The sequence below is a fragment of the Pediculus humanus genome, genomic scaffold (assembly GCF_000006295.1).
Source record: "Pediculus humanus corporis 1103172107739 genomic scaffold, whole genome shotgun sequence".
NCBI classification, from domain to species: domain Eukaryota; kingdom Metazoa; phylum Arthropoda; class Insecta; order Psocodea; family Pediculidae; genus Pediculus; species Pediculus humanus.
Window position 1 is genome coordinate 1894 of NW_002987341.1, and position 11667 is coordinate 13560.

Sequence of the window (11667 nt, forward strand, 5' to 3'; positions counted from 1 at the left end):
AAAAAAAAAAAATTAATAAAATGTAATTTTTTATATTTTTTATACATTTCGGTTAAATTCAGATATATATATATATATTTTTTTACATTAAAAGAAAAATTCTTTTAATCATTTTTATATTCGCCGAATTATTTTTATTTATTTTATTAAAAAAATAAAAAAATTGTTTTGAACTTTTTTTCGGTTACACTTTTATCACATTAATCTCTATTTACTTTTTTTTTAACTTATTTTATACAAAAGTTATGTAATATGTATAAAAAAAAAAAAAATTTTATTTGTTTAAAGCATTTAATTGATTTTTTGACATAAGAAAAGTTATATATTATTTTATATTCTATTTTTATATACATATATATATATATAAATATAAGTAATTTTTATCATGTCATATCAAATATATAATAAAATATATTTAAAAAAATTTTTTTGTAATTTAACCAATGAAATTTATAATATATTCTAAATAATATTATTTATTTTTTTAACACATCTTAATTTATTGTATTTGTCATAAATTATTATTATTTTTTTCAAATGGATATTATTAAATATAATTAGTAAAGTTTTCTTTGAATTAAATAAAAAAATTGGCCTTTAATTAATTATAAAAATAAAATGACCATAAAAAAAAATAATTTTTTATGTTACCAACAATAAGTTATTAACATTTCTTATTGTTATAAATTTTAAATAGCTTAATTACATTTAAATCAGTATATATATTAATGTTTTTGACACTTTTTTTTTAAAAATAATTTTTTGCAAAGGCTTATTATACTAGCAATTTATATATATTAAAAAAAAAAAACAAAATATAAACTTTTAATTAAAATAAAAAAATTAAACTTTTTATTTTTTACTCCTCTACATAAAAATTCTTTAAGGCAATTTTTTTATTTACACACAAAATTTAATAATTAAATTTTTTTTGCAATAATGAATATGAATTTTCTTCATCATCATATAATTCATTATTACTATCAGTATTTTCATCAAGAATTATAAAATCATCTATATTTTTACTTTTAACTTTTTTAGTTTTTCTTTTTCTTATTTTTCTATCGAGTTCTTTTTGACATGATGTGTATTTAATGAAATTTTGACATAAATTAAAATATATTTTTCTTACATTAGGAGCATTTTTAAAAATATTTTTACTAAAGTATTCAATGTTGTATGATTTTTTTAAAAGCATATATATATTATATAATAAAGTCCCAGAGTAAAAATCATTTATTCTAAAGTGTATAAAAGGATAATCGAGTAACACATTAATGATAGTTATATGGTAAAGACAACTTTGAAAGCAACTAAATAAATGTATTGTCGAAAGAGAAAAAAATTTACTGTAATTATTTTTGTCGTCATTCCTTAAAGGAATAAGTAATTTTTGAAAAAGTAAACATTCATATTTTTTAAGACTGTTCACCATTTCAGTAAAACTTTTTAAATCATTATTAACTTTGATAGTAGTACCATTGTTTTCATTTAAAAAGTTTTTATTACTTTTCATAAATGCTGAACTATTTTCATAATAACCTGTTCTTTTCTGTACAACTTTATTTGCCACTGCCATAAAAAATAAAGAATAAATATGAGCTTGAGTTATTGATAAATCCATTGATTTTATCCAATATACATAAGAAATTAAAAAAATTGACCAATCACTAGGAAAACTTTCAACTGTAATAATATCATCTTCATCAAAATCTACAATTTTATATAGTAATTCAGCTCTACTACTTTTGGGCAATATTAAAACTTCATCCAAATTTATATTACTTAAAAACTCTGTAAAAATATTTTCCACTAAAATAGGACAGTACATTCCTTTAAAACAAGCATACAATTTAAACTTATTTGATTTTTTCACAGAATATTTATGTAAAATAACTGATATGGCTTGTATTAGATCTAATGAAACAAAATGAGATGATGAAGACCTAATATCTTCAATTTGAAAATGTGTATAATAAGATCCCAGGGTTATAAGGTCCATTACAAATGAAGGTATATGGGCTTTAGAATAAGAATTCGATAAAGGTATTGGTAAATTAATATTGGATTTTTTTTCTTTAAGAAAAGACCCATCTATTTTTTTAATTTCTAGTATTTGAGAAACCTGTGTGTATACAGGCGAAGAAAGAAAAGCACTATCATAATCACTTATACTTTGATTTATGGCTCTTAAAACTTTTGGAGCATCAATTTTTCTCAAGTGTTTTAAAATCCCAGCTTTTGCAGTTTCAAAATTTTCTTTTTTCAACCAATTGATAACTCCTTGTATTTTTCTTTGAGTAAAAGAAGCATTTTTATTTTTACCCATAATAACATGATCGAAAAATTTATGAAATATTGAACTGTCAACATAATCATTTCCTAAAAGAGTAACAAGAATGGGGAGTAATGATTTGTCGAATCCATCGTGTGCATTTAAAAAATTTGTTACTTCAAACACTGAACATTGCATGTAATATTTAATTTTTTCCTTTTCTGATGATTTTTTTTCCACAGGAGTTATATTAACAGTTGAAAATGGAATATATACAACATCGTATATAAAAAAATCAGAATCAAAACTTAAAACAGGACAATTTAAAGCTTTGGCAATTGTGGCAATTTCTCCATCAGCTTCATAATCACATCTCATACATAATATATTTAAATCATTGAGTACGCTAACAAATGTCGAACTTAAAAAAATTGGAGTGAATTTATTTGAATAAAAACCGTTGCTAATAAGTTTTAAACCTAATACTTTTTCCTTTCCTCTATTGTAAATCGTTTTTAATTTTTTTTCTTCGTGACCACCATCGAGTAATACAAAAGGAGTTACATTGCATTGTAATAACTTGGAAAAAAATTTTTTAACAACTTTGTAGTATTCGTCATAATCTCCACCGAATATACCATAGTTATTACAGTAAGAAAGATATAATTGATAAGCAATACACTTTCCATCAATAATTAAATAAGTATCACAAAGTTCATATGGTTTTAAATACAGAGTTGAACGATCTGCAATATATGTATTTAAACCACGAACACCCATTATTTACTACCTGAAAATTATTAAAATATAATCTATTAGTCGAAATTATTAAATAAAATAAACAAGCGGTATAAAAATAAATAATTAAATTATAAAAATTACCTTTTTGTATCCTCTGAAGTATTTGTAAATATATTCAAATCGCGTACGTGAACGTATCTTCCATTCATCAAACATATATATTGTTTACAAAAAGTTTTTTCTTCATTTATTGGTTCAAATGCTATAAAAAAAAACGTTAAATTTTTTAAAAATTGTGATTGTTATTTTTTTTTTGTTTTACCATAAAATGTTATTCGTAACATTAAAAATGTCGTTAATTATTTTGTTTATCAATTTCTTTTAGTCTCATAAAAAAAATAAAGTGAAAGAAAATATTGATTGAATTTTTCATAACAATTAGTTACAAAATTTAAAAATAATATTTAAATATTTAATAATAATCAAAGTTAAAATTTATAATAGAAATTTAATACTTACCAAAATTATTTTTAAAAAAATCATTTTTTTTTAACCTAACTGAACTTTATAACAAGTTTATTTTTTATGAAAAAAAGATCAAATTTAAATAATTATTTATTTCTCACATTTAAAAAAAAAAACAGGTAAAATTCAAGCTGAAGCTGATAAAAACTTTTTTTTTTTAATAAGTATAAAACATTTTTTATTCGTTATATTCTGACATTTTTTCATTCGTTTAAAATTACCTTTCGATAAATAAATTATTAGGAAGGAAGTGAAGTATAGTACATTTTATTATAATTTTCATTAATATAAATATAAAAATTTTTTTTTTATTTTACATTTAAATCATGTTAAATTTTTACAATTTAAAAAGCATTTATTTACCAAATGAATTTTTTTTTTTTTTTTTTATTCCTAATTTGAAAAAAAATAATTTTTTTTTAATTTTAAAATAAAAAAATATAATATTTCAATATTACAATGAAATATTATATTTCTGGAACAGTATATATATAACAGTTGGGCATAGCAAATAAATATTTTAAATTTTTTAATTATTTATTATTTTCTTTTTTTTTTTTTTTTTCTTTTAAATTAACAGAAAGTATATACTAATCTTTGATCGCATATTTTAAATATTATTATTATTATTTTTGAAATTTTTTAAACAACTTTTCACTATTTATATATAAATAAATTGCAAAAACATTTTTTTTTTTTTTTTTTTTTTTTAAAAACAAATGTCAAGTTCTAATAAAATTATTATAATTTTTTATTAAAGTACTTAAACTAAAAATTAATTAATTAATTAATTAAAAAATTATTATCACTAAATTAACTGGCATTTTCCACTTGATTATTTTCAACTATGTTAAACCAAGTTCTCTGTTCGTTATTTCCGTCGTCTGGAAGTCTTATTTGTACATAATGCACTTCCGGTTTTTTACCCGAATAATTACTTTCTTCGTCCGATTTTTCACCTTTTACAATGACGTCACATTCTGAAAAACTAACCTGTAATATTATACAAAACAATTATTATTATTAATTATACATAATTATTCATCATAATCATTCGATTATTATTTTAAACCGAATAAAAAAAAAAGAAAAACATACGGTTTCGTCTACGACAAGGGGTTGTCCATCTTCAGTCAAAATTTGTCCGTGCTCGTTTATTATTTGTCCTTCATCGTTGACAAGTTGACCGTGTTCGTTAATGTGAGCAGTCATAGCAATATTACTATCATCTTCTAATTGCTCTATAAATTCAATTAAATTAATAATTTGTAATTAAATCATCGTTTAATTCCATTGGATTAATTTCTAATTTACCTATTTCTATTATGTTTCCATCCATATCGACAAAATTTCCACTTTCGTCCACCAATTGTTCTTGGTCTTCATCATCGTTTAAAGTTTTTATTTTCATACCATCAGTCATGAATAATGTTTTTTCGTTACCTTGTATGATAACGTGTTCATTTAACTCCGTTAAATATAATTTTGGCTTCTGAAACAACAATAAAAACCCGTAAAGGTGAAACTGACACTTATATAAAAATTTATTTTTGAAGAAACTCAACAACTTACTTCTTCCAATACTCCTTCTTGAGTCAAACCGTTATCGTCGACAATTGTCATTTCAATATCTACATCTCTATCGGGTACAATTAATTGATCATCCTCTATGGTAAGTCTCGGTTGATTAACAACAATTGTATCATTGATATGTCCCTAAACGAAAATTTTTTCGTTTATAAAAAATTATGATAAATGATAAAATATTCCCCCTTTTACTGTAAATAAAAAAAAATTATTATTATTATTATTAATGACTTACCGCTTGCTGCATGTGATTATACAGTAAAGGCTTTCTCATGAATCCCATTCCGCAAACCAAACACTCGTAAGGTTTTTTGTCGCTATGTACAAATCTATGAGCATTTCTATTGTCTCTACTATTAAAAGCTTTTCCGCAGACCTAAAAAGACAAAAAAAAAAAAAAAAAAAAAATTAATAAATGTATAAATTTTCATTAAACGTTAAAAATTAACGACGGTAAATTTAACATACTTCACATTTGTACGGTTTTATTCCAGTATGAATTCTAATATGTTTTTTAAAATGTTCCGGGTAAACAAAAGTGGCATCGCAAGTTGGGCATTTAAATGGTCTCTCTCCGGTATGAACAGCTTTTATGTGATAATCTAATAATCTTCGACGCTTGAACCCTTTACCACAATCCTCGCACCTATACCTGAAATAAAAAAACATCATGGGGCCTTTTTAATAAAACCAAAATAAAAATGTAATAGCAAATTTTCCGGATAAGAAGGAATTAATTTACCTCCGATCGTCGTAATGAGTGACTCTTTTGTGAGATTGAAGATTACTTCTTTGACTAAATTGAGCTCCGCAAAATTCACATTGAAAAGGCCTTTCACCCGTATGAGTCCTTTCGTGATCTTTAATTTCGGCTTTTCTAGCAAATGCTTTTCCGCAAACACCGCAAATAAAAGGCTTGAATCCAGAATGTACGACGCTGTGAACTTCCAAATTTCTAAGGGACCCAAAACCTTTTCCTAAACGTAAATGTTATACATTGTTTAAGACATTATATATATACGTTGTAGTATTACAGGGAAATGAAAATAAAATCGTCAAAAAACTTACCGCAGGTATCACATACGTAATCTTTGGATTCTGAATGCGTTTTTTCGTGCTGGATTAAATTTTGGGCGGACAAAAATGTTTTGTCACAAGCCGAACAAGAAAAATTTCGTTCTCTAGCTTCATGCGTTTTTTTATGGGCTTTAAATGTGTACTTTGATGCAAAGTCTTTGCCACAATTTGAACAAACATAAGGACGAACTCCGGTATGGGTATTATTGTGTTCCTCTAATAAGTTTCTCGAACTATAAATAAATAAAAATTCAAATAAAAATAAATATCTCAAGGATTTACAATTTGTATGTTGAAAATGGAAAAATAAAGACAAAAAAAAAAAAAAAAAAAAAAAAAATAATCAAACCTGTACTTTTTACCACACACTTCGCAAGACCACGATTTATTTTGCGAAGAATGTAATCTTTTATGAATCCTATAAAGTCTTAAGTTACTAAATATTCTATTGCATACTTCACATTGAAAATCTCCTTCTTCTTGTGCCACATGGTCATCCAAATGCGCTGATAAATCATTTCTTTTTCTAAATTCAAGTCCGCAAATATCACAAATGTACACTCGGGTCTACGAAAAAATTTTAAACAATAAAAAAAATTTATTAAATGAAACTCATACATAAAGTCACACAGAGTAAAATTTTATTAATTTTTTAGTTAATGCCTCGATACCTACATCATGATCAACTTTAAGGTGCAAAGTCATAAATCCTAAATCTTTGGACTCACAAGTAAAGGGTTTATTTTCACCATCAGACGGACATAGTAAGCACGTAAATTTGTTTCCGTCCATTTCAACATGCTTGATTTCCCCATCTGCACCCTGCTGATTAACAATATATTCATTTTCATCATTTTCAGAACGAATTTGAACTGCTACAATCTCTTCGTGATCAGCATTTGTGACTTCGAAATCTTCAATAACTTCTCCTATTTCATATTCTTCTACGTCAATCTCATTTAAATCTCCATTTCCTACAACAATAACTTTGGGCTGAAACAAAATAAATAATTGAATACATTAAAAAATAATAATAATAATTTTTTTTTTTTTTTTCATTTTATTAAATGTTTACCTCATCCAAATCTGTTCCATCCTTGCTAGATTGATCAGGAAGAACTATCATATTTTTTGATATAATTGCACTTCCCTTTGCACTACTTAAAACAATTTGATTTAATTTATCATCTTCTAATTTAATCCTCGATTTTTCATGTAATATTTGGCCATCTTTTTTATGGATTATTTGAATCCCTGTAAAATGACATTTATGTTTATTTATTTTTTGTAAACAAAAGGAGGTTAAAATTTTAAATAACCCTACCAGGTTAAATTAAAACAAAAGCAATTTTAGAATTAATTCAAATTTAGTAATTAATCGTCTACAGTGAAAAGTGTTAATTAAATCAAAAAATTAATAAATGAATAATTATGCATTTTTCAAAAAAAAAAAAAAGTTAAAATAAATAAATAAATGTTTTAAATATAATTTAATTTAGCATTATGGATTAAATTTAACTCAAAATTTTGTTATTAAATTATTTTTTTGTTTGTACAAGTTTTAGAAATATATTTTTTATGAAGGAAAAACAAAAAAATTAATTTTAATTAAGAATATGAAAATTAAATTTTTTTTTTTTTTTTTCTATTCAAAGAGATAGAATTTTAAAATTAAATTGATTTAATTTTTTCAGATTAGTTAACAATAAAAAATATTTTATTATTATTAATCTTACCGCTTTTGCATGTATCAGTGCTGTCTTCCTCTATACTTTGCAAAAATTCTGTTGTTTTCTTAAAATTAGTAGTCAGTTCATATTTTATTTCACTAACTCTAGATTCTAAATCGGCAAATTCATTGACAAGTTTAAAGCATTTTTTACAAATGACATCACTATGTAAAGAATTTTCTGTTACTTCAATATCTAATACAGCCCCTGTAAAAAAAAAAAAATTTTATTTTTATTACAAAAAATTATGAAAAGTAAAAAAAAAAAATCAATGATATGTAGTTGCCATTAAAAATAAATTTTTATTTTGAATATATATTTAAATTATTTATATTCAATAGAAAACTATATAACAAAAATTTTGCATAAATTACCATATATTAAAATTAAAAAAAAAAAATTAAGTAAATTGTTTATCTCCTGCTTTTCTACACAGTATTATAAAGTTATGATTTATATAATCATTGATTTTATTTTTAGGTTTATTTAAATGTAGAATATTAGTTATAATAAATATTTTTGTATTATCAATGATTAAAACCTTACCAATTAAGTCACATGCTTTTTTCTCTAAAGGAAATAATATGGTTTTAAATATGTTAAAGCAATTTCGTGTTGAGACTGCCAGTTGAGCATTACAAATTAGGCAGTTTTGTTTGTTTTCCAATTGACTGATGATCACATCTTTACTCATTGTTACATCTGTAATTTATAAAAAAAATTTTATTAGCCTTATGCTATTTCTTATTTATTTATTTATTTCTAACATATAATATTAACTTACTAGTTTGCTAGGAACTTCTCCTTTAAACATTTTTCAGTTACAAAATAATAATAAAAACATTTTATTTTCTATTTTCAAACATATCTACTGAAGCATTTATTAATAATTTCAACGGTTGATATACAGCTGAGCACATAAACACATGAATTGATTTGAATTTTAGTTATTGAATAAATGCAACGTAAAAACTAAATAAGCCTTAGCTTCGATTTGTGCTCATATAAAAATGTTTTAACATGAATTAATTTTTCAAACTAATGAGAAAATGAAAAACTCTAAATTAAAAATTTCGGTTTATTTGAAATATACCCAAACATCCGCGCATTTAAATAGTTTGTCTGGGAATTTTATTTTTTTATAGGGCTACCAATTACATTTTATCATGCGAAAACAAGGTACGCCATGAGGAGTAGCATCAACTTTCTAATGACATACGTTATTTAATTAATAAGCGAAATTGAAGCTTTTGAATTGGAATAAGCGACTAAATAAAATTCATGTAAACATTGTTACCTAACTATCAACGTTTCCAAGAAACAATTCTTGATATTTTCAATAGAGTTGCCAGCCCTGGAATTTCAAGATGCAAATCTCATTTCCCTGAACAAAAAAAACTAGGGTTGTAAACCAAGAAAACTCACTACCGTGATTGGTTTACGCTAACATAAATTCATTTTCCTTTGTTAGGAAAGGACAAAATAAAAATGGCTGATGTTTATATATATTATTTTTATTTGTCAAAGCCTTCTAATAAAAGGCTTTTTTTTTTTTTAACTTTTATATTAGAAAATTTTAATTTTTTGTACGAAATTAAATTACAAACGTTGCTTTTTCATCGTTAAGACTTTTTAAATTATTATTAAAAAACTATAAAGTGAAATACAGTTTATTATACGAATTTATAAATATTTTTAATTTTAATATAAAAAAAAAAAAAAATATGACAGATATGAAAAATTTATATTCTGAAGGAGTAAAAAATGAAGAAGCATACGAAACATATTCTCATGTACCCGTTGAATCTTCGTATACAGTCGAAGATATTTTAGCCAAATATTTATTAGATTTTGCCATAGAAGAAGACACAGTCCTTGGTTACATAAATGATTTGAATACTTTTAAAGAAATTTTAGATAAAATGAAAGATATAGGTTTTGCTTTTAGTGTTAGGGATTCCGGTGCACGAAAAAAACATAGTAAGTTTCCACAAATAAACATTCAAAATTATTTTTGTTTGATTTTTTAAACTATAAATCCATTTTAATAACACTTTTATTTTTTTAGGGCAGAAAATTGAAAAAGAGCCATTAAATGATAAAATTAGTGATTCAAATACATCCAAAGAATTTTTCGATCATCTCACAGTTTTTTATCAACTGAAAGCAATGCCAATTAGATTTTTTGGACTTCCATTTACAATTGATAAAACTACTCATTATCAGTGTGCTTATGGATGCAAATATTACAAATCGAGAGCAGAGTCAAAAAAAATAGTTAATAAAATTCATTTCATTTTTTTTTTAATTATTTATTTAAATTAATTATAATTAATTATTATAAATTCATAATAAGTATTTTATCAATACTTGAAATAAATATATGTTTTATTTTGAATAAAAAAAACAAAAAAATAAATTGTAACAAAACTTTTTAGGTTTCAGAAACTAGTGAATTGAAACCGAAAAAAAAAAGGGTAGGGAGTAAAAAAATGGGTTGCTTAGCAAAAATGACTATAAAGCACATAACAGTTTATCCTGATTACAAATTAGAAGTAGAATCTGATTGGAGAAAAAAGAAAAAGGTTTATATTTTGTGTTAATTCTTACATGTTTATACGACTTTAATTTACATTAATATTTTAATTTTAGCTTATAGAAAATTTGAGGAAAGACTTAGCAGATGACAGTAAAATTGTTAAACAGTTCCAAAGATTTTATTTATCAGTATCATTACAGTCTAGTCATAATCATCCACCGATAATTATAGAGCCAAAATTAAAAACTCAAAAGTCTAAAAGTCATAAAACTCTTATAAAAAATACGACAACACAAAAAAGTTCAAAAAAAGACGAAGAAGTAATATTATCTTCGACAGTGATAAAAGAACCAGATTGGAATTACATAGAAGAACCATCTTCCAGTCTAAAAACAAATGAAGATTCCAAAGATGAACAGTCAGCTAAAACGATAACATTAAGAGATGACAATTTTCTCCATACTTTGGTGAAATTTTCTCACACTACAACGACAGCAGTTTTCGAGCAAGTCGATTACAAGCCAAATGAAATTAAAATTGAAATAGCACCTTTTGAACCCACTGAAAATGCATCAACTATAGAAGTGTATGAATATCAGCCGACCATACAAGAACTTCAAACTCTTTTCAAAGAAAAATTAAAAAATCTCTATACTCTTTGCAATAACTGTTCAAATGGTTCCCTTATATTAAGATTAGCTGGCGATTTGGAACAAATTGAAATGCAACTAAATAATGATATTAATTACAGCAACTTATAAAAAAAAAAAAAAACAACTTTAAAAGTGAAATTACATTCTGTGAATTAATAAATATTTACAAAAATCAATGTACATAAAATTATTTAGTCATTTATATATGTATATGGTAATTATAAAATAATAATAAACAAACCTACATTATAAATTTTTTAAAAATTATTATCATTTGATAAAATTATAATATAATTATCCTTTTTATTTTTTCCAAAAACTTTCTTTACGGTTCTTTATTTTTAATTATTAAGAAAAACTTTAAATTGTCTTCAATATACTAAAAATTATTTTTTTTTTAAACTGATACAATCAAATTTCCAGTTCTTCATGATATCAAATCAAAATACAATTAAATTAAAATTTATGGAGTAAACTAGTATTCTAAATTCTTAAATTTAAAATTTAGGATTTTCAAAACAAAAAAAAAAAAAAAAGAAA

The 11667-nt window shown here is 23.4% G+C and overlaps 3 protein-coding genes across 3 annotated transcripts; 1 reads left to right on the plus strand and 2 right to left on the minus strand.

The window, feature by feature from the left end:
* Positions 1-1236: 1236 nt before the first annotated feature.
* Positions 1237-3055, minus strand: Phum_PHUM625790 (uncharacterized protein; the record flags this gene model as incomplete). The annotated part of the gene is made up of 2 exons (XM_002427583.1): positions 1237-1241; positions 1351-3055. 2 exons carry the CDS (start codon positions 3053-3055, stop codon positions 1237-1239), a joined length of 1710 nt encoding a protein of 569 aa, XP_002427628.1.
* Positions 3056-4354: 1299 nt separating this feature from the next.
* On the minus strand, positions 4355-8629 carry Phum_PHUM625800 (gonadotropin inducible transcription factor, putative; the record flags this gene model as incomplete). The annotated part of the gene is made up of 13 exons (XM_002427584.1): positions 4355-4534; positions 4640-4773; positions 4856-5033; positions 5114-5257; positions 5364-5504; positions 5597-5780; positions 5871-6105; positions 6197-6438; positions 6555-6772; positions 6881-7198; positions 7281-7459; positions 7942-8142; positions 8482-8629. The coding sequence occupies 13 exons, from the start codon at positions 8627-8629 to the stop codon at positions 4355-4357; spliced, it is 2502 nt and encodes an 833-aa protein (XP_002427629.1).
* Positions 8630-9668: 1039 nt separating this feature from the next.
* Phum_PHUM625810 (uncharacterized protein) lies at positions 9669-11235 on the plus strand (the record flags this gene model as incomplete). Its single annotated transcript, XM_002427585.1, has 4 exons — positions 9669-9915; positions 10004-10199; positions 10388-10520; positions 10675-11235. The coding sequence occupies 4 exons, from the start codon at positions 9669-9671 to the stop codon at positions 11233-11235; spliced, it is 1137 nt and encodes a 378-aa protein (XP_002427630.1).
* Positions 11236-11667: the final 432 nt, after the last annotated feature.